Below are 23,245 nucleotides of genomic sequence, written 5' to 3' on the forward strand. Positions count from 1 at the left end.
TCAGAGGGAGAACGTCAGGCCAGTATCTGGAAATCACCCGATACAAAGCTGCAGCCCAGCTTTACCTGTTGCCCACTGTTGAAGCACAACTAGAACCCTCCGGCCAGCCCCAGGTAACAGGGAGAGGAGTGCCGCTGATGACACGCCTTGGGGATGGTGACAGATGACTGGATATTTCCATGTACTGGAAGATATGACCCAGCTATAACGGGTTTCCCCCCCTGCTCCTCTCCTGCCATCAGCACCAGAGGAAGCCACGTTGTGAACACGTGTATGTGTGTGTGTACGTGTGTGCACGCCTCGGCAGTGCATGTAGGTTTGCTTGCTTCTGAATTTCAGACAAATGGCATCCCACTTGATCTGGAACCTGCTCTTTTCCCAACCTTCTTCTAAGTTATCCACATTAACAGCAGCTTTTTTATTCCACTATAAACTTTATTTTATTTAGAAACGCAACAGACAGCCGTAGGTATTTCAGTGCAGCAGAGTGTACAGACAAATACAAAAGACACCTGGGATACAGCTGGCGGGCTTCTGCCTTCTGCACACCGTGGGTCTATCTCACTGCAGCTGACTAGGTTTGCTTTGGCTTTGGGAGGTTCAGAATCAAGTCTGTGGCCACCTCTGGCACCCTGGCCACTTAACAGGCATCCTGTGGACTAATGTTTTATGCTGGTTTCATCTCTACTGTTCACCTGTTTGACAAGTGTGACAGGAATTGTGCCGAGGACACAAGGGGAACAAGAAACAGTCCCTGCCCCCAGGGGCTCACAACCTAATGGCGAGGCAGAGAAGTAAACAGTCGGCACAATACAGTGTGACGAGTGTAACCAAAGATGTGAGCAACCAAAGATGTGAGCTCGCAAGCTCAGTGTGGTGTGGGGCCCGCAGGATGCAGGGCGGCCACCTGACCCAGCTTCAGGGTGGCTGAGAGGGCTTCCCGGAGAAGCCTGAGACAAGGAGACGAGGACGAGGAGGTGTGTCAGCCAGGCAAGGTGAGACCTCTTTTCTCAACACCTCATTCAAGTCCCTCATCTGACCTATCTCTCCTCCTTTAAAATTCTAGGTCCCACTGTCCGTTCCATTCACAAGTCACTTCTCTATACTGGTTACACTTATACCAGGCTGCTGGCTCCTTGAGGATGGAGATTCTTCAACCGTAGTCTTTTCTCCCTGCACCTACGACTGTGTGTTGGACAGGGTAGCCACGTGGCACCCCGGCTGGGAGACAAGTGGTTCTCAGGCAGCTCAGTGCTTCTCCAGCTCTTGGAGGTGGGTGGTTGTAGTAGATGGAGAGAGTCTAGGACACACAAACACCACACCTGTGAGGCTGCTGCCTGGACCGGCGCTCTGAGAATCCTTTCTATTCGCTAAGGTGGAAAGTCTAACACAGAACAGTTCTCTCAACAGCACGACTGTTTGAAAGAAAGAAACATGTATTTCACTGCAACCCCAAATGGGACAGTAACTGCATGTCCCCAGTCCCGCTGTGCACCCTTGGGGCAGTGGCTCAGTCGAAGGTGATGCGGAAGCTGCGCTCCTGCTCCTTGCGGCGGCCCTCGCACACCTTGGTCACCTCCTCCACCTTCCTCTGCAGCAGGGCCGAGTTCTGGTCGATCCACTGCAGCGAGTCCATGTGCGCGTTGAGGATCTTGCAGATCTGCTGCAGCGGGTCGCTGGTGTCGGCGGGGCCCCCTGACGTGTTCAGATGCTCGATGATGTCCTTGAGGTCCTGGGCCATGCGCTTCAGCTGTGCATCGATGTTCTCGGCCAGCTTGTAGGTCTTCTCTCGCTCCTCGTCGGCGTGCTGCAGGTACACCGTCCCGCTCTGCTCCTTGACCGACTCCTCCAGCGGGCTCAGCAGGTCCTCCAGCTCCTTCTGCTGAGACAGGATGAAGTCAAGCTCCTGGTCCAGCCTCTTCTGGTCCAGCTTCACCTTCTCGACCTCGCGGTGGAGGGTGGTGATCTTCTCCCCGTTCTCGATCAGCGTGCGGTCCCAGGCGTTGACCTGCGTGGCCTGCTGTAAGAAGTGCCGTTCCTGGTCCTCCAGCTCCAGGCTCCACTTGTTGATCAGACTCTCCAGCTGGGCATAGGTCATCGCGGGGCTGGCGGACACCCCGGTGGCTGCACTGGGGCCGGCTGGGGTGGTCCCGGAGGCCGCTGTGTTGCTGGGGATCCCAGCTGGAGCCAGTGGTTTTATATTCAAGGAGAAGCCGGTGGTGGCAGTGGTGGCGGTGGTGGTCGTTGCCGTGGAGGTGGTGGAAGCTGCTCCAGGGGCCTTCAGGCTGAAGCCCAACGTCCCCACTCCAGGCGTCCCTGCCGTGGTGGCTGGGGCACAAAGGGAGAGCCCGGTGGCAGCAGACGAGGCTGGAGCGTTTGCCAGCGAGGCAAAGAGCGAGGGCCCAGCACTGGCGGTAGTGGCGGTGGGTGCGGAAGCAGCCGGCTGTGTGGCCCCTGCTCCAGTGGCCACTGGCGTGGCCGGTGTGAAGGGCAGCCCGGTGAGGGCCGTGGGCTGGGCCGAACTCCCCATGGAGCCAATGTTGAAGCCGGAGGTCCCGGTCTGGGACGTGCCTCCACCCGTGAACGAGAAGCCCCCAGGTGTGGTGGACGGAGCAGCAGACGTGGTGGTAGGACCAAACACAAAGCCGGTGGGCGCCGTGCCCTGGGCTGACGTGACGGCGCTCGAGATGGCATTGGTGAGGGTGCTGCCGCCGAGCCCAAAGCCGCTGGGCTGCGTCGTGGCTGGGGTGGCAGCTGTGCCGCTCAAGTTTAGCTTTGGGCTGTTGATCCCTAAGGAAAATCCGGTTGCTCCTGCTGTAGGAGTTGTGGTTCCAAAACTGAATCCTGGGGTCTGTGTCGCCGGAGCCTGGGTGGTGAGTGAGAACAGGCTGGTGGAAGGGGTGCTCGCAGCTGGCTGGGAGGGAGTCCCAAAATTAAACCCGCCGGTGCCAGACGTGGAGAAAGAAAACCCCGTAGCAGGCGTGGTTGTTGCTGTCTTTGCAGCGCCAAAGGTGAACCCGCCTGTGGGGGCCCCAGTGCCTCCAAAATTAAACCCGCTCATGGCTCCAGACTCTGGTGGCAGCAGCTACTCCGGCTCCCAAAGCAAATCCACCGGTGTCTGCAACCTTGGAAAGATTTTTCAAAGCAGAGGAAGTGACATGATCAGATGACAGTTTTGGAAAGGCAGCCTCAGCGGTATGACGGATCCGTCTGCAGGGTGGCAGGACTCGATAGTTCTGATTAAGCAGCCACCCACCCTCTTCTCAATGTGTGGCCTAAGCAGGCCCTGCTGAGCTAGTAAAGAAGGATCGGGATGCACAGCCCGTCCCGGGGGTCAGGCACTAGGAGCTGGAGGTGCTTGGGCCGCTCATGGCCACAGCCAGCACCAGCGGGAGCCCTGCTGCCAAGGAGGGGAAGGCCGAAGAGCGGGCGCCTGAACCGACCTCAGCCCCTGAGGAGGAGGTCGGATTCGAGGCGCTTCTGGCGAGCGGGGCTAGAGGCACACAAGCGCCTTTGGGACCTGCTCCGCAGGCCTCCCTGCTGACTGCAAGTGGGTGGGGGTAGGCTGATTAGGCACAGTGCCACCCCCCACGTGCCCTTCTGGACCTCACAGAGAGACGGGCCCCGGGAAGCTGAGCCGTACGCCAGGGCCTTGGGTGCCAAAGCCCCTCCCTGCGCATACCCCACACCATTTAGGAGGATGCAGGGCATGTTGGCACAGTCCCTCGCCCTCCTTCTAACTCAGGGGTGGGCACGAGACCCGAGTGCTCAATCAGTGCGCTTGCTGTCCCCGGCCGCAGAGACTGGTTCAAGGGGACATGGAGACACGAGTCGGCCAAGAGATCTCCCCCGGGTTTCTCTCCAGGTGCTACAGAGGGGCCTCCTCCACCTGCAGGTGCAGGGCACAGAGGATGAGCACCGGGAGGTGATGAGCTGCCACCAGAGAGAGCACAGGAGGGAGGGAGGGAGGGAGGGGAGAGAGCGCGAGACCCAGAAAATCCAGTTCTGCTCAGCAGCCCCACTCTGTCTTCCTCAGAAGTGCCACGAGCCAGCACGCCCTGTTCAGTTTAAGCTGACTGAGTTCTGTAATTTCTAACTGAAAAAGCTCTGAGCAGAGCCATCTGTTAGCTGGAAAGTCAAAGGTGACTTGGAGAGGAAAAGGTCAGTGGGCCTGAGTGATCACACGCTGAGCACCAACCGTCAGGCGGGATGCTCAGGGACACGATTTCTCACTACTGTCTGGCGGGAGGGGTTATGTCCCCACGTCCAAGATGAGGAAACTGGGCTCAGAGGGCTGCGGTGACCTATCAGGAGCTGACCCCAGGCCATGGGCCTGATCCACGAAGCTCCTCACCCAGCGCGGGCAGCAGATGACAGGGCGTTTCCCTGCACAGAATTAAGGGATCAATTAGGTATCAGATATAAGGGAAGATCTGCATTATACCCACTGACACGGCCTCTAACTATATTAAAGAAACGCAGGAAATGACAACAAAGGGAAGCAGAATGCAAATTTACTACTGCAGTGTGATCTTAGCTGTGGAAAAACAGAACTACTCTGACAAAGAGGGTTGGAAAGAAATACACCGACATGTGACTGGGGGCTGTCTTTGGCTGGTGGGAGTACAGGTGGATGGTCTCCTTGCTAATTTGCAGTAGCTTCCAAATGTTCATTCCATCTGTATGATAGACACATAATTGATAAGCTTGGTTTTTGAAAGAGACCTTCATATTACAGGGTGTAAATATACTCTGAAGAACCAGCGAACTTGTGTAGCCAGATTCTAGAATCACAGTGCGAGTGGGACAGATAGGGTGACTGAATTAAACAAACCTCCCCTAGGCTGGTGCTCAATCACACCTTGTCTTGCCCCAAAGGTGACTTGGGTGTGGGGAGGGGATGTACACCACAGGCTGGGCTAAAGGAAGCAGGGGAGTCGGCATGTGTAAATAACACCATGCCAGGTCAGGACCAAAGATGTGGTCCTCTAAAGACACCCATGTCAGACTTCCCTGGTGGCACAGTGGTTAAGAATCCGCCTGCCAATGCAGGGAACACGGGTTCGAGTCCTGGTCTGGGAAGATCCCACATGCTGCAGAGCAACTAAGCCCGTGCGCCACAACTACTGAGCCTGCACTCTAGAGTCCACAAGCCACAACTACTGAGCCCATGTGCCACAATTACTGAAGCTCGCGCACCTAGAGCCCGTGCTCCGCAACAAGAGAAGCCACCGCAATGAGAAGCCCGCGCACCACAACGAAGAGTAGCCCCCGCTCGCCGCAACTAGAGAAAGCCTGTGCGCAGCAACAAAGACCCAACGCGGCCACAAACAAATAAATAAATTTATATCTATCTATCTATCTATATATATATATAATATAAAGACACCCATGTCCTACTCCCTGGAACCCGGGAATATACTACCGTATGCGGCAGAAGGAATTTTCAGATGTGATTAAATTAAGGATCTTGAAATGGGGAGATAATCCTGGGTTAAACAGTGGGCCCTAAATGTCACCATGAGTGTCCTTATAAAATTGAGGCAGAAAGAGATTTGACTAGAGAAGAGACCATCTGAAGATGGAAGCAGAGACTGGAGTAACGCATTTTTAACTTGGAGATAGAGGAAGGTGCCATAAGCCAAGGAATGCAGGTGGCCTTTAGAAGCTGGAAAAGGCAAGGAAAAGGAATCTCCCCTGGAGTCTCCAGTAGGAACCAGCTCTCCTTGATTTCAGCCCAGTGAGAATGATTTTGGACTCTGATGTCCGTAAATACAGAGAATAAATGTGCATTGTTTTAAGCTGCTAATAAGTTTGTGATAATTTGTGCGAACAGCCATATAAGACACGAATACAGTTGGGGAGTAGAAAGTGTCTGACGGATATGAAGGGGGACCCCGTGACTCCCCAGGGCTCCCTGAGACTCAGCTCCCTCATCAGGGAAGTGCGAGTGGCCCCTACGACACTGAAGTATGGCCGAGTCGGGAAGGAGGTGGGTATGGTGTTAATGACCTCGGTCGCTGCACACAGGCACACGCTGCACCGTCACTCTGGGGCGAGCCCCTGGAAGCTGGTGAGGAAGGGAGGGAGGCCGCGGGTGGGTGTGAAACCAGCTGTGAAGTGCTTAGGAAAAAGACCTGGAGGTTGTGGCTGACCTCAAGTTTAACACGAACTCACGGTCAGCTGCCACTCTTCAGCGGGCCTCAGGCTGCATGATCCATTCCAGCGTCAAAATGAGAGTGGTGCTGGGGCAGCCCCGACAGCACTGTGATACGTACCCCCTCCTCAGCCAACTTCAGACCTGTCCTACGAGGTCCTCGGGATGATGGCCACAGCGCACAGATGGGGGAGGAGAGGCTCAGACGGAAGTCACCCACGGTGGGCCCTAGAGCCCCGCCCCTGCACTGAAAAGCCCTCTTCATCTCTACTTCATCAAATGGGCACCCCCCGCCATCCTGGCTACAGGGCAAGCAGCCCTGCTTTGGGGGCATGGCGGCTGTTCTGCACCCAGCTTCCACCCCACACCCTCATGTGCTTATTTTCCTTCCATTTAAAAGCAGCTGCAAGACAGCTCCCTGTTTCCAGACACGAAGTTGGTCTCCGAGCACGAAGAAAAGACCTGGGCTTGAACTCTGCTCCTGCTACTCACTAGCTGTGGGGCCCGGCGCAGGTGTCTCCTGAACCGCTCTGTGCCTCAGTTTTCCCACCCGTAATGAGGATACTCCCCTCACACGTTGAAGAATAAACACGGTCATGACAGGGGCTGCATGCCTGGCCCAGAGAAGGCATCCGCCAGTCCTGTCTCCTCTTCCCTCTGCGTAGGTAGCTGCCCCTCCACCTTCCACCGCAGACCCCTGGTTTTGTTCGGCCTCCTCCACACAGCCATGTGCTTCTGGGGAGAGGGGCCCGGGGCCGCCCGCCCTCCCAGTGCGCCTGCCTGGTCTGAGCCAGCAGACCTCAACTGGCTGCCTCCGACCCACCACCTCCTGGGACATACACTCAAAATGTAAGCTGATCAGACCACCAACATCAGTCTCTCTCCAGGGGCGGGATCATGACCTTGGCCTTTTTACAAAGCTCTTCTGGGGGCTTCTGACAAAGGCCTCTCTTCACTCTCGCCACAGCAAGTGCCTTAGCCTCTGGGACCACCGGCGCCCGGCCCTGCACCAGTTCCCTTCTTGCTCGAGAGACGCTCACACCCCCCGGCTCACTGCAGAGCCACCTCGAGCTGGGTCTGCTACCAGCAGCCAGAAGCATCTGAACTGTTACACCCACGTGTCTCAGTTCTCAAGACCTCACTCGAGAGAGCTTCTGCTATTTATAAGCTGCAGCTAAAATTTTTCAGAAAAGCATTTATAGAAAGTTCTTTGCTTTTTATACCACAAGAAAAACAATCTCCCATGGGGCCTTGTCTGGTTTAACGGTTCTATATTTATTAAACGCCTCATCTGTTTCCAACACGTTGGATGCCAGGGACCTACTAAGGAGTGGTGAACACGTCCTGATCCAGCCCACCCTGTGTGTCACGGCTCACTTATTCCTGACAGCAGGTCCATCTGACGAACGAGGAGAGTGAGGCCCAGCGAGATGACCTAAACCCTGAAGGCAGCCAGAGACGCGGCAAACGTCGGGTTTTCAGTACCAGGGCTGCAGGCAGGGGCAAGGCTGGGTCACAGGTAGTGGGAGCGGATGCCTGAGCTGAGCGTTGAAGGACGAGGGGTCAGCCCGGAGACAGGGAGGAGGGTCTGGGTGGAGGCAGAGAGAGGCTGACCAGCAGGTGTGGCTCTGGGGCCTGAGTACGCTGTCGGCATGGGCTGGAGGGAGAACGTGCGCGGGGCAGGGCTGAACCCTGCACATTCCAAAGAAAGGACTGGCCCTTGCCCGGCTCTGGGGAGGGACCCTCCAAGCCCTTGGAGCATCCCGCCTGACAGAGTGTCTCTAAGGTGGGCCTTGGGCCACACGGCATCAGCTTGCCCTGTGAGGGGGCTAGAGGCTGAATAACGAAGGTGACACGGTGCCTGCATGACTGTAGCTAAACCCACCCTGGACAGCAAGGCTTCCCTGGTGGGCAACGTCCCGTGTGTGCTCACATTGCTGCTGGAGGAAGGATTAAGCCCTGTCTGTGTGACTCCCCTGGGAGAAGACAACTGGAAGCTTCCACCTGGTCTCTCCTGGACTCTGCCCCGAATACCTTCTCCCCTTACTGATTTTACCCTGTTTTGGTTTTGCTGTAATAAACCATAACTGTAACAGCTTTGCTGAGTTGTGATCTGTCCTTCCAGCAAATCACAGACGCTGAGGGTGGTCTTGGGGACCTGTGACCACATTCATGTATGGTGCCATGTGACGTGATGGGAGAAGCTGGCAGAGCCACCGATGTCACGTGAATGGCCAGACCTTATCCTGAGGGAGCCACAGAGGGACTTTAAGGCAGGGGGAGGGGGGACTAACATGGTGGGGGATGGACTGGAGCAGTAGAGGCTGGAGGTGGGGCAGCTGGGAGGAGGCTGGGGGACGGTCTAGGCCAAGAGCCCAAGGCCTGAGCCAGGACCCTGGGGATGGAGAAGAGAGAATCCCAGGTTGGGACATGTATACATTTGCACCAAAATGAAACAAAGTGATAGTTCTGCAGGGTCTGTCCCGGTTAACAAAGCCACTGAAGACCAGAACTTTGGGTGTTTCTCATAAAACATGGCTGAACAAATACACACTATTGTGAAATAGTGTGAAAAAAAAGAGAAGGAGCTGTGAAAAAAAAGAGAAGGAAAAAAAGCCCTCTGCCCTCTGTGAGGGCTTTTCTACTTTTACCAAAGGGGTGAGCTTTCCTAACAGAGAAGCTGACGCTGCTTGGGGGCAAGCGGGGAGGCACAAAAACTGAAGTGGTGCCTTTTCCTGGGAAGAGGGGAGGGTGTGCCCGGGCCAGCTGCTCGGAACTGGGCAGCCGCGGCCGGGGTAGTTGGTCCACGTAGGACCCAGGCCCCGAGTGAAAGGGGCTGCCTTGAGATCACTGAGGGTGTTACTGGCAGAGCCACCAGCCCCGCATTTGCCCTCATTTTCCAAACCACATCCGGCCACCTGCATGGCCCCGGGGCGCCTGGGATTCCCACCTACAGACACAACTCACCCCCAGCTTCAAGGACCAGGGTTCTCTGCCATCACCTCCACCTTCGCTCAGGTCCACCAACCTTTAGTTTTCTGCCTCTCCAAACCTGAACTTCATCTACTTTATTCACTCTAGCATTTACTCAGCCCTACCCTGTGTACAGTGATGACAACACAGAGAGGAAAAATGGTCCGTCCCCCGAGGGGGGAGTCACAGAGAGCACACAAATTCTTTGCAGTACAACAGTCATTCATACAACTGGGTTTTTTTGGTTTTTTTTTTGCGGTACGCGGGCCTCTCACTGTTGTGGCCTCTCCTGTTGCGGAGCACAGGCTCCGGACACGCAGGCTCATTGGCCATGGCTCACGGGCCTAGCCGCTCCGCGGCATGTGGGATCATCCCGGACCGGGGCACGAACCCGCGTCCCCTGCATCGGCAGGCGGACTCTCAACCACTGCACCACCAGGGAAGCCCCAACAGGTATTTTTGATCACCTGCTATGTACAGACGCTATTCAAGGCCCCGAAAATACGGCTGTAGATGAGACAGAGGAGTCTCTGCTCTTGTGGAGCTACATTCCAGCGGGGGAGACAGACAGGAAAACAAGACACAACAGAGAAATTACATGGCATGTTAGAAGAGGCTCAGCGTCACGGAGAAAAGACCAAGTGGGGCAAGGGAAGGGGAAGAGGGGACTCCGCACAGGGGTGAGGGGATTAACAGAGGCCGCCAGAGGGAAGTGCATCTGAGACCAGAGGGAGGAGCCAGAACAAAGTCCTGGGGTGGGACCAGGACAGCAGGAGGCAGGCAGGCGGCACTGTTACTGAGCCCTGGGCTCTCCTTTCCCTCCCTCCCTACCACAGCCCCTTTTCTTAGACACCAGGAACAGGGGTGTTTGGGAATGAATATGGGGGGACCTCAGCCTTGGACCAAGAGGAAAAGAAAGATTAAGAAGGGTATGGGGGAGGGGTTGTGTGTGGTGGACAGAATAACAGCCCTAAGACAAGTCCACACCGTAATCGCAGAACCTGTGAATATGTGACCTCACATGGCAAAAAGGGACTTCATAGATGTGATTAAGGATCCTGAGATGGGGAAATGATCCTGGATTATCTGCACGGGCTTTCAATGTAATCACCAGGGTTCTTATTGGAATCAGGAGGCAGAAGAGGACAGCCAGAGGGACCGTGACCATGGAAGAACATTCCGAGAGCTGCTACACTGCTGCTCTGAAGACAGAGGAAGGGGCCATGAGCCAAGGAAAGCAGGTGGCCTCTAGGAGGTGGAAAAGGAAAAACCCAGAGTCTCCCCCAGTGTCCAGAAGGAACACAGCCCTGTGCACCCATTTCAGACTTCTGACCTCCAGAACTGTAAGAGGAAATATTTGTGTTGTCTTAAACGGCTAAGTTCGTGGTAACCTGTTACAACAGCAATGGGAAACTAATACAGGGGTGGGGGACAAAGAAAGAACAGGACGGAACTCAATACAGAGAAATGGATGGGAAACACATCCTGGAGTTGGGGTTGAGAAAGGGGCAGGAGTGAGGGGCGATGGGGCCAGGGCAGGCCTGCCTCTGTGCGTCGGGGCGTGATCGCCGGACCCTAGCAGCTGCGGAGCTACTGGGGAAAGAACAGCTGTGATCCTGAAAATCCAGACATCCCCAGCCACTGGGGTGACCTCATCGGGGTGTGGATGTGTGTGACACCCAGCAACAACAGGCCGTGTATGATGGAGGGGAGGGACAGGGTGGCCTGGGAGCACCAAGGAGGGCTTGTGGTTGTGATGGTGTCAGCCCCACAGGGCAGGACTTCCCTGTTTTGTTAATGGCTGTACCCCCAGCACGCAGAGCAGTGCCTGGCATGCAGCAGGCGCCCAATAAATATCTGTGGCTGACCGACGGCCTGAGAACCGATACTAACTACATTTACTGAGTGCCACCTATGTAAGCGGTACCCGGCCAGGAGCACTAGGGAGCAAGCGGCACACTAAACCCTTCCTGGATGGGAAACAAGCTCAGAGAGTTAATGTGACTTCTTCAAGGTCACACAGCAGCGAACACTAGTCCCAAGAAAGGAATCGAGCTCCTTCTGGGGCAGCGGAGGGGGAGATGTCAGAATTAATTCTTAATGGAGGAGTGGGGTGCTCTGGGCCGACATGTGGCTGAGCAGCCGAGGGAGTGACACACTTCCAGGGCAGCTTCTGCACAGCTACGGCTGGAGCAGCAGGCTGACGGGGAGTGGGGTCGAGGGCCGGGTCACAGAAGCAGACTGGCAGCCAGTCCACCCACCGGACACAAAGCCGGGACCCCGCTTCCCTCCCATCCCCACCACGGCCCTTCACCTTCTCACCTCAGAAGTGACTCTCCCACCACGAGGCTCATCCCCCGGGGCAGAGGCAGCTGCCCCACATCCACCCGCTTCCTTCATAACAGAAACTCTGTTTCATTTGGGGCAGCAACGAATCCAGCCAAAGGACTCCATGTCCCACAGCTCCTTAATGGGGCCCAGGTCTGTCTAGTCCACTGATGGGCCGGGAGGAGGGCAGCAGGCCTGCAGCGGTCACGAGAAGTCCAGCCCATGCACTTCCGTGAGCTCTGCGGACAGAGGACTTTGCCCAACCTCTTCTGCCAGTCGCCCGGCAGGACACAGCCCAGCAACGAGAAGTGGGCGCTGCAGCCTGTCAGCCCGAGCGCCCACTCCTCCACTCCTAGCCCTGGGATCTTAGTTCTAAATTCATCCCCCGGGCCTCAGTTTCCTCACCTGAAAAAAGGGGATGACGGCTCCAGAATCATATGGTCTCTGTGAAGATAAAATGGTCTAATCCGTGTCAAGCACTTAGCACCATGTCTGGTGTATTCTCGGGACCCAGGAAATGTTAACTTATTAATGCGGTTCTGGGAAGTGACGGGAGCAACCGCTCCCAGCATTCTGCCCACAGCCACCTGGTGGCTGCCAACAACGCTGAGCCCAGACAGCACCCAGGAAGGACAGGAGCTGTCTGTACCAACTACGTTTTCCCTTTGGAATTAGCTATTTATTTAAGACTTGGAGGAAGTGTGGCCACGGGCTCAGAGAGACCAGAGGAGGGGAGAAGACATGGGAGAGACAAGGCAGGAAATCAGAGACTGAGGGAACCGCTGCCCCTGGTCGTCATCAGCCCAGCCCAGCGCTGCTGAACGCGGCCCTGCCTGGGGAAATGTGATGCCCGTTGAGGCCCAAAGGCCCATCCTGGCCCGGCCCAGCCGGTACCTTTGCTGTGTCAGTGCAGGAACTCCCTGTCCCCTGCCCCCCACCATCATCTCCTCTAGGTTGTCTCACCAACATGTGAGACCCTGACTCTTGCTTCTTAAATCTCTCTTGAATCGGATCCCCTACTCTCCTTTGAGTCAAAGAAAACCCCTCTAAACCTCAGGGAACGGATAAGCCCAGAGAGCCTGCCCTTCAAGAATGGAAATCAGGGCTTCCCTGGTGGTGCAGTGGTTGAGAGTCCGCCTGCCGATGCAGGGGACACGGATTCGTGCCCCGGTCTGAGAAGATCCCACATGCCACAGAGCGGCTGGGCCCGTGAGCCATGTCCGCTGAGCCTGCGTGTCCAGAGCCTGTGCACCTCAACGGGAGAGGCCACAAGAGTGAGAGGCCCGCGTACCGCAAAAAAAAAAAGAATGGAAATCAGCTGATCAGCGACGAGCAGCTTGCCAACCAGACCTTAGACAAGGCAGAGTCTCAGGCTCCAGAGCAGCGAGGAGGCCAGTGTGGCCAGACCAGTGTGCGGTGTGAAGCCACGATAGAGTTCTGAAGTTCCAGGATCTGATTTACGTTTTGAAAGACTCGCCCAGGTTGCTGGGAGGTGGGGTGGGGCAAGACGCCAGCAGTCGCCTGGCGAGGGCTGGTGGTGACCTGGGCCACTCTGTCTGGCTCTTACACAACTACCCTGCCTGGTGGGCCCGGCCAACCCCAGGTGCAGGAAACGGAGCCCCAGAGAGGGGCAGAGAGGCTTTTCTAAGCCAGTCTGCAGCAGGGAAACCTCAGTGCTCCTGTCCATGTAAAGGCCATCTCTCTCCCACAGCATAAGGCATCCCCAACTGGGAGGGTGGGACAGAGACCAGGTAGATGCAGTTTTCAACTGCCCTCTCACCTCCTTAAGCTGCCTGGGGTTCTGGTCCTAATTTCCTTGGGCCTGTTCCTCCCTGTGGACGGGCACACTGCAGGCTTCTCACCTTCCCAGGTATCAATATAACGAACCCATGTTAAGCATTAGAGACCTGTCTGGACAGACAAACAGGAGGCGTGTCTGTCTGTCTGCTGTGGGGAGGGGAAAGGATATGGAAAGCCTCACTGCCTGTCCTGGTCACATGAACTGATCCCTAAATGTCCCTGCATACTAACTGCCCAAGAGACAGTGTCACACGTGTTCCATTTCCCAACCCACCCAATGACATACTGGTCATTTTTTAAGATGAAAATTAAATTCTTTTTGTGAAAAGATAGTTTGTTCACATGGTTCTATGTTCCAAAGGTACAAGAGGGAATTCCACGGTCTCTGTGATCCTCCCCTGCTCCACACAGCTATCTTTCTTAAACTGGAGACAAGCTTTTAAGTTTCTTGTGCCTCTTTCCAGAGATTTTCTTTTTTTCTTTTTAAAAATAAATAAATAAATAAATTTATTTATTTTTTGGCTGTGTTGGGTCTTCATTGCTGCGCGTGGGTTTTCTCTAGTTGCGGTGAGCTGGGACTACTCTCCGTTGCGGTGCGTGGGCTTCTCATTGCTGTGGCTTCTCTTGTTGCAGAGCAAGGGCGCACAGGCTCAGTAGTTGTGGCTCGCAGCCTCTAGAGCACAGGCTCAGTAGCTGTGGCACGTGGGCTTAGTAGCTCCGCGGCCTGTGGGATCTTCCCAGACCAGGGCTTGAACCCGTGTCCCCTGCACTGGTAGGCGGATTCTTAACCACTGTGCCACCGGGGAAGTCCCTTTCCAGAGATTTTTTTTTTTTTCAATGCGTTTAAGTAAATGCAGTTTGCAATCTCCCCATTGTACACAAAAGGCTGCATGTGCCAGAAGCACTATTCTGCACTCTTCTTTCTTCACTGACTATACTGTAGAAGTCATTTTAAGTACGCTTATTGTCCTCATTGGATGGAGGAGGAAATACTCTCACAGGGGAACTGCCTTGCACCCCTCAGCTGTTTGCTCCTCGGGGTTGCCTCCAGCTAGTACCTAAATATTTCTTGGACTCAAGAGGTTCTCAGCCATCCCTCTTCTTCCTTGCTTCACTGGAAAATACTCTCTCTACCCCAAGAACTCACCTCACGGCTAACGAGCAATTACATTCTCCTTCTCACTCCTGAGGCCCAAACCTGCACCTGAAGGAGCTCAGGTGGTGGGACAAACAGCAAATTTCCCCATGGGGAAAACGAATCAGGTTAGACGTGTGTGGAAAAGTCAGGAAACAACCAGAGGAGTAGATTTTTAAGGAAGATTCTAGAACCACTCTTAATATAAAATAATAGGACTGGACGAGCTCTGAGGATTACTCAGGTACTGGATCCCTTACCTTTTTTGCCAAAAACTGTTTTGTTTCCTTCTCTTGTGCTGAAAGATATTTTTCCCCCCTCTACCTAACCGCATTTTGTGTGTGTGTGTGTGTGGCCGTGCTGCATGTGGGATCTTAGTTCTCTGACCAGGGATGGAACCTGTGCCCCCTGCAGTGAAAGCGCAGCAGAGTCTTTTCCACTGGACCACCAAGGAAGTCCCCCTAACTGCATTTTTAACATTTAAATTTTAACTACACAATCAATACATCAGTCCTCTCTTTAAAATATTGTTTTGGCCACCACCAACAAAGCTAAGCACCCCCTGATCACTATCCTTGATCCTGGTCCCCACACCCATGAGGTAGCCCGGTTAAAGGTCGCTGTGTATCTGTTATCTACGTGCTCATGTGTACGTTCATAGCCAGAGGAAATGACTTTATACATATGTTTTCTCTACTACACAGGGGATCACACTGCATGTGTCACTCCACAATTTGTAGCGTTTCCAACAGGTTTCCCTCTCCTTCTGGCTGCTGTAAACCAGTCCGCAGTGTGGCTAGACCACATTTTATTTATCCGTGCCTCTACTGATGGACATTTAGAATGCTCCTGATTTTTTCTTTATTATAAACAATACTGCAACAAGCATACTCACTCATGCTTTCTCGGGCACAAGCACAGACACTCTTCCAGGGCAGATCCCAGAAGAACTGCTGGCCACAGGTACTTGCATTCTGGTTTTGCTAGGGACAACCAAACTGCCCTCCAACTTGCCTGTATGTGCTTTTATTCTAACTGGTGGTGCCTGAGACAACCATTTCCCTACAACCTGCCAGCACCTGAAATTAGGAAAGTATTGCCAACCTGATATATGAACTGCATTAAAAAAAAATAATGATAAAAGCACCAACCATTCAGCGCCACTGTATGCCAGCACGTGTTGGGTAATTCACAAACATACCTCATTCATTCAGTCAACAAACATCCACTGAGACTTAGGACAGGACAGGCCTTGGGCTGGGCAAACAAAGACAATATGGCATGGCCACCCATCCTCAAAAACCCAGTGTTATAAATGTGATGAAGGAAAAGCTACCAGAATTGAAAACAGGTAGTCAGACAAAAACTTGTGCACAAACATTCACAGCAGCATTATTCCCAACAGCCAAAAGATGCCCCCATCTCTAACCACCCTTTGCCTCCATCACTCCACTCCAGCCCTACAGGCCTTCCTGCTGTTCTGCACACACGCCTAAAGCACTCCTGTCTCAGGGTCTTTGCACTTGCTGTTTTCTCTCTCTGGAACACTCTGATGGCCCCATAGCTCACTCCCTTACCTCCTTCAGGTCTTTGCTAAAATGTCACCTACTCAGTGAGGTCTTCCCCAGCTATCCTTAGGACCCAGCATCATCTGAAATACAATATATTCCATTTACAGACTTCGTTTGTTGTCTGTCTCCCCATTAGAACAACAGTTCCATGAAGGGCAGGATTTTGGTCCGTGATCTCCACTGCTGTACCCCAATATCTGTGACAGTTGCTGGTCACTGGGGGCACTCAGCAAATGCTTGTTAACCCAATAAACAGATCCAGGTTGCTTTGTGCCAGGTACTATTCTACATGCTTTCCATGTACTGGTTTAGTTCTCACTGCTTCTACCACAGGGTAGGTACCATTAGCATCTCCCTTTTAGAGTTAAGTAACTTGCTCAATGTCAACATAAATGTCAAAGTCAGGATATGACAAGGTTCCTGTCCTTAAATAATTCAGAGTTTACTGAGGGTAACAACGAGATAAATTGTTGGACAACAGGTAGACACTGTTAAAAGAGCTTTGGTTAGAACCTACTGGAAGCCCAGGGGAGGGGCAAGGACACTGTCCTAGAGAAGGAAGGGATGTTTAAGCCTGTTTTGAAGGATGTGGAGGAGTTAGTCAAGGTGGGAAGGGGTTAGAGCAATGGCTCATTCCAGGCAAAAGCTCAGATGGGCAAGGGCTGCCTTGAAGAACAGTGTTAAATGCCCTGTGTGAAAACCACAAGATGCCAAAGAAGATACACAAATGGGTGATAAGCATGGGAAAAGCACTGTTAGCTGTTGGGAAATGCAAATCAAAACCAAAATGAGATACCAGTTTACTGGTGCCACTAGGATTACAATAACAAAAAAGGTGGACAATATCAAGCGTTGGTTAGGATGTGGAGAAACTCGAACCCTCATCGCTAGTGGGAATGTAAGATAGTGCAGCCACTTTCGAAAACAGTACAGCAGTTCCTCAAAAGGTTAAACACAGTTATCCAATGATCCAGCAATTCTACTCCTAGGTATCTCCCAAGAGAAATGAAAACATTTGTCCATACAAAACTAGTACACACATATTCCATAACAGCCAAAAAGTAGAAACAACCCAAACGTCCATCAATTGATGAATGGATAAAATGAAATGTTATGCAGCTTTAAAAAGGAATAAAGTATTGACATATGCTACAAAACAGATGAACCTAGAAAACTAGACACAAAGGGCCACCTATTGTATGATTCCATTCATATGAAATGTCCAGAATAGGCAAATCTACAGAGAGAGAAAGCAGGTTGGTGGTTGCCGAGGGATGGTAGCATGGAGAATGACCACTAAGAGGTATGGGGTTTCTCTCTGGAGTGATAAATATGTTCTAAAATTAGACTGTGGTAATGAGTACACAACTCTGAATGTATAAAAATCACTGAATTGTACACTTGAATAAATGGATGTGAATCATGCTTTTTTTTTTTTTTTGCAGTATTTCAATAAAGCCATTAAACAAACCAACCAAGCATGGGATGCCAGGGAGGGGCTGAGAAGGCAGGGGCTGGGCAGAGCTATTTCTAAAGATAGGATCACACTTTCTTGTGGGGATGAGTACAGCTGATTGAGAATGGGCTGGGGAGCAGACTGTAGTTGAAATGCTCCAGTCAGCTGAGGCCAACAAGGGGCTCCAGTGGAAATGCAGCTTGGCACAGATACACCACAGATACAAGACTCAGTGAGGGGCTAAAGCACCAGGGCCAAGGGACTTTAAGACCACCACAGGTGGACACGTGTGAGAGAGAGAGAGAGAGAGAGAGAGAGAGAGAGAGAGAGAGAGAGAGAGAGAGAGAGAGGGAGAGAGGGAGAGAGAGGGAGAGAGAGGGAGAGAGAGGGAGAGAGAGGGAGAGAGAGGGAGAGAGAGGGAGAGTGTGTGTGTAGACAGAACCACACACACCTGTGCTCCCTCCCCAGCCTCTCTTGCAATCAACACCAGTGTCCCAGTGGAGAGGCAGTGATGTCAGTGGGGGAGGGAGGCAAAGGTCCAGGTTGTGGCAGAGGCAGTTGCCATGGAGATGGTTTCTCTGGGAACCAGGTGAAAACCACCAGAGGTGGGGGGCAGGGTGGCTTTGATTCTGAGATTAGAACCAATCACAGCCCATACCTATCCCTGGGTATCAACCACCACACTAACACTTCTGGACATTTATTATGTGCTGTGCCCTGTTTGTAGTGCTTTACCTGTACTGACTACAACCCAAAGAGGCAGGAACTACCAGTGTTCCCATTTTACAGATGAGCAAACTGAAGCCAAGAGAACTTCAGTAACTTGCCCAAAGTCGCCCCGGTGGTTAGGACTGACTGAGGCTGTCTGGCCCCAGAGCTAAGCTGGGGCATCAGGAGCCTCTCCAGTGTGACCCTTTTCACCACTACACCCCCCCATTGCGTGCCATGTCCAGCACCCCCTTCCTGTTCCCTAATGACATCCCAGGTCACCTCTGTCACCTTCCAGACTAGTTTAGTGGTTCAGGTTTCACTCTCAAATCCAACTCAGTGCCGTCTGCTTTCCCTCACTGCAGGCTAGACTCCTGACGGCTTGGAGTGAAGCGGGGGCCTCAGATGCCCTTTCCTGCCCTGCGTCCCCCCGGCCCCCGCCGGAATCTGTTCCTGCTCTGGGTGGGGGCGGGCAGGAGAAGAAGGGCAAAGGGCTACTGAACAAACCTAACAGCTCTGAGGTCTAGGGCCCTGCTGGCTGCTGGCCCTCAAAGTCCCCCCTGGGGCAGTCCTGGGGGACCTCTCAGGCCTGTGAGGTGTTCCTGTTATGGTCCCCTGCCTCTGCCTCAAACCCCCTCTCTCTTGCTCCCTTGGCTCCCCCTATGACTGGCCATCCCAGTGGGTGCCAACTGCGTTCATTCAGGCCTTGCTACTTTCCTTTGTGCCCAAGCAAACCTGGGGGTATGGTGCATCCAAGCCCACCTCAAGGCAGGGGTACAGGCTGCGCTGCAGCTGCCCTCCACCTGCCATCTCCCATCGGGCACGAGGAGCAGGTTTGCTGTGAGAAAGGGAAGAGTGGCCCTGTACTCTCCTGCTGGGCATAAACAACTGAACAGAACACATCAGGCAAGGCCACCTGATTGTGATGGATCTTGACACGTCTCAACACAGACAGAAACACACTGTCTGAAGCACAAAAATGACCAACCATCACTCTCCTGGCTCAGAGCTGACGGCTGCTTCTTAACTAAGCACAGCGTCAGCTCCACTGACAAAGGACGCTGGTCACGGCCTTGCCCCTGCTCCCTGCTGGCCTCCAATCCAGAGCAAAACCCCTCTTCCCTGAACCCTCCCCAGTCACCTAACCCAGCCCAGCCCCTAAAAGTCCCCTCTGACACCCCCTTCCTGAGATGCCCCACGGGCCCCCAAGGTGGGTGGCCCCACAGCTGCGACAAGCAAGAAACCCAAATGGTTTGACTACATGTACTGGTGGTCCTGGGGGCATGGATGGCTGATGAAGGACACCAGCCCCCCTTCAGCAGAAACCCAACCTTCCCGGATGATTCCCTAGAGACCCCCTTCCCTGCTCCCCACAAACAATGCCCTCCCCAACCGCGCATAGGCTGGGCAGCTAAGTGAGACCGGCACCCTTTCAAGCTGGGTCAGTCCGGTGGGGGGTGGGGGGAACAGCTCAGGGGTATGTGTGGCCCTGCACCGAGGAGTCCTCAGTTCCTTTAGTTCTCTGCTCTGGGCAGAGGATGACAGATGTGGGGTTGGGAGCAGCGGGGTAGGAATCACCGCACACAAAGGTCAGGGAGGGCCCTCGGCCCCAGCCTATCCACACTCGAGGTTTGTTGAGGTTTCTCTGAGTGACTCACCAACCTTTTAAAACTTGGATCTCATGGAGAAGTCTGGATTTCTCACTTCTATGAAACCCGAAGCTCTGCGCTGCCAGGCCAGCACTGTTGCAGGGCACATGGGCCGACCCTGAGCAGCACCGTGCCTGCAGGGACAGCTCGCTGGCGGAGCCAGGCGTCGTTCTAGGCCTTTTCATACGTTATCTCTGGTCTTCACCACTGCCCTCTGCTATTGTCCCTGCTCTTCTGATGTAGCACGTGGGGGCACAGCACCTTGCTGAAGGCCACACGGTGATAAGTGATGTGTCCTGAGCTCCAGGACACCATGCTGTCAATTACCTTCAGTTTACCCTGTCCACTCCCTGTGGGCATATGAGGGACGGGTATGCCAGGGCTGGTGCTAGCCTTTAGCTCCCAGGTGAGGAAACGGAGGTCCCGAGAGGGGAGGCGTGGCAGGATGGATGACGCTCCCAAACACGTCCACATCCTAGTGCTCAGAATCTGTGAACGCTACCCTATAGGCAAAAGGGACTTTACAGATGTTGTTAAATTAAGGATCTTGAGATGGAGACACTATACTGGATTTTTGGGGTGTGCCCTACCATAATCACAAGGGTCTTTATAAGAGGGAGGGCAAGAGTATCAAAGGAGGAGATAGGGGACATGATAATGGAAGCAGAGGTAGAAGTGATTCAAGGAAGGGGCCACGAGCCAAGGAATGCAGGCAGCCTCTCGAAGCTGGAAAAGGCCAGGGAATGGATTCTCCCCTAGAGCCTCGAGAAGGACCCCTTTTAGACTTCTCGTCTCCAGAACTGAAAGGGAATAAGTGCATGTTGTTTTAAGCCACTAAGTCTGTGGCAATTTGTTACAGTGGCCACAGGAAATGAAAACAGAAGATGACCATCGAGGGTGCTGGAGCTGGTGCAGCAGTATGGGGCCTCGCCAGGCTCTGAGAGCTGTGGCTGCCTCTGCTGAGGAAGATGTAGCAGGAGGAAGGGGAGGGAAGGGACTCTGGAGGACTCTGAGCCACTGGGCCACGTGGCAGACCTGTGTTCTGTGTGCCTGGCCCCTGCACTGCCCTTTCCCCAGCTGAACTGGCCTTGGCCTTCCTGCCCTTGTTTGCCAAGACACCCACCCCCAACCTCTGCCCTCCTGGCCTGCATGATGCAGACACCTGCCCTAGTGCCCCTTCAGAGGCCACAGGACTGAATTCCCCAGTCTCTGTGCCTGAGCAACTCATTTAAAAATAAACTGATGCGGGACTTCCCTGGTGGCCCAGCAGTTGGGACTCTGTGCTTCCACTCCACGGGTTTGATCCCTGGTCGGGGAATTGAGATCCCCGCATGCCCCACAGCACAGGGCTGGGGGCTGTGAGGAATGATTCTTGGGAATGAGGAGGGTCCTGACTTACCCTCTAAGTGCTCGGGGAAACAGTCACACACACAGACATCTGCCTTCGAGGCGGCTCTGAAAGCAGAACAAAGTGGGGTACGAATACGAAGAGAAACAAACATGGGTTGACCTTGAGCTCCTAGTAAGTGCTGGGCTTTACCTACGTCATTTCATATAATCCCCTCAGCACCTAAGCCTTAAAGAGAAATAATTAATGCTCATAATTAGGCAGGCTCTGTTCTAGGAATTTTACATACATTGACCTATTTAATCCTCACAATAATCCTAGAAGGTGGGTCATCTTATCCCCATTTTATGGATGAGAAAACTGAATCACAGAGAGAAGATGTCACTTGCCGAGGGTCAAATAAGTGGTGTTGGGATGTGAACCCAGCAGGCTGGCTCCAGAGTCAAGGCTCTGAGCCACTTTTCACTTGATCTTAGCCAAAAGGTTGAGAAGCGATCTGAGCCACTTTTCAGAAGGCAGCTGAGGCCAAGGCAGGGTAAGGGCCTCGTGTGCACCCTTGGCCAGGACTAGGTGGTATGGGCTTGGGATTGAAACCTGGGTCCATCTGATGGAAAACTCGGTGCCTCTTCCATCACTGCAGGCCCGTCACCTTGACTGGGAGACCAGTTCGGGGTTCTGCGATAGGACAGGTGAGGAGGGCCTCCTCTGGGACAGGGGATGGGGAGGGTCAGGTCACAATCAACAGAATTTGGCAATTGTGAGCAGCAGCAGACCCGAGGTGAAGGTCCAGGCTTGGTGCCTCCCAGCAGGCTACATCCTGAGCTGGGGGTCAGGGACCCCACACATCTGAGAGAGGACACGCTCTCCCTGGGACCAGCAGGGCCTTGGAAGCTATATGGCGGAGGCCCAGGCTCTAACCAGCGGTGTGACTGTACACGACACCTTGCCCCCTGCAAGCTGAGCGGGTCAGCCTCTGTGATCTGAGTCTGTTCTTGGTAGTTCTTGGCATTGAGCCTGATTCTCAGGGTTCTGCACAGGTTGCTCTCCCTCCCCCTCCCCAAACCCCTCCCTTGCTGTGCTGGAGCCTCTCTCCAATCCAGGGCTTCACTAACCAGGAATGGTTGCCAGGTGCGCAGGGCAGCCCCCAGAGAATCCCCCACTCCCCCGCCCTGTCAAACAGCCAGGGTGATGCAACCTGGCTGCAATCGCCACCTCACTCCCCAAGCCTGGCTCCTCCGCACTGAAAAAGAGTCCCCAGCAGCCCCACCCACGCTCCTAACCCCAGCTCAGGAGTTGAAGGGCCTGGGGCACCTGGACCCCAGAGGACTTTGTGAAGTTGGGGGAGGCCCAGGCATCTGAGTCCTGGATGGGCAACAGGTCCAGAGGTGGGTGTGGGGAGAGGGCTCAGGGTGCCAAGACCTGGGCTCACAGGCACCACTGATGACCCACCGCCCATAAATTCGAATATGCCCTGAAGGGCTGGGAGCTCAGTGTGCAAGCTGGCACCAGCAGAACTCAACTCTATGGGACCCATCAGATGGAGAGAGAAAAAGGCACAAGGGGCTGGGACAGGGGGACCAGGGTCTTCTCAGTCAGCAAACGCCGCAATCTACAAGCAGCAAGATTCCCACACTAAGTTCATTCCCAGGTATTAAAAAATATCCTACCTGGTCGTCCTCTCAAAACCCCACAATCCCCGTCTATGAGACAAAACCAAATGGAGGGACATTCCATAGAATATCCAACCAGCACTCTTCAAAACTGTCAGGGTTGTGAGAGACAAGGAAAGTCTAAAAAGCCTTTGCAGAGCAGAGGTGGCTACAGAGACGGACGACTAAAGTGTAAGACGGCATCCTGGAGGGGATCCTGGAACAAAGGAAGGGCGTTAGCGAACAACTGGTGAAATTAGAAGACAAGGTGGAGTCTAGGTAATAGGAACGTACTGATGTTGGCTCCTGAGCTGTGACAAGTGTACGAGCGAGCGTAATGCAAGATGTCCAGTGACAGAGACTGGAAGAGGGGTATAAGGGGACTCTGCACTGTCTTTGCAGTACATCTACAATTATTCCAAAATAAAAAGTTATTTAAAGAAAAATACTCTACCTAGTCCACCTGTTATA

At 53.7% G+C, this 23,245-nt stretch overlaps 1 protein-coding gene across 3 annotated transcripts in view; it reads right to left on the reverse strand.

Annotated features, from left to right (window-relative positions):
- The window catches only part of NUP62 (nucleoporin 62), a 25,751-nt gene continuing 2,506 nt past the window's right edge, over nucleotides 1–23,245 (reverse strand). For 2 of the 3 annotated variants that reach the window (XM_079908356.1, XM_079908358.1), the window contains exon 2: nucleotides 1–3,125. In XM_079908356.1, the coding sequence (XP_079764482.1) occupies nucleotides 1,511–3,061 (1,551 nt within the window). In that variant the 5' untranslated portion in view covers nucleotides 3,062–3,125 and the 3' untranslated portion in view covers nucleotides 1–1,510. Of the gene's footprint in view, nucleotides 3,126–11,863; nucleotides 11,905–23,245 lie in introns of those variants that run through there. The other variant, XM_079908357.1, reaches the window with a different exon arrangement.

This window comes from Stenella coeruleoalba, assembly GCF_951394435.1.
Source record: "Stenella coeruleoalba genome assembly, chromosome: 20".
Classification (NCBI taxonomy): Eukaryota; Metazoa; Chordata; class Mammalia; order Artiodactyla; family Delphinidae; genus Stenella; species Stenella coeruleoalba.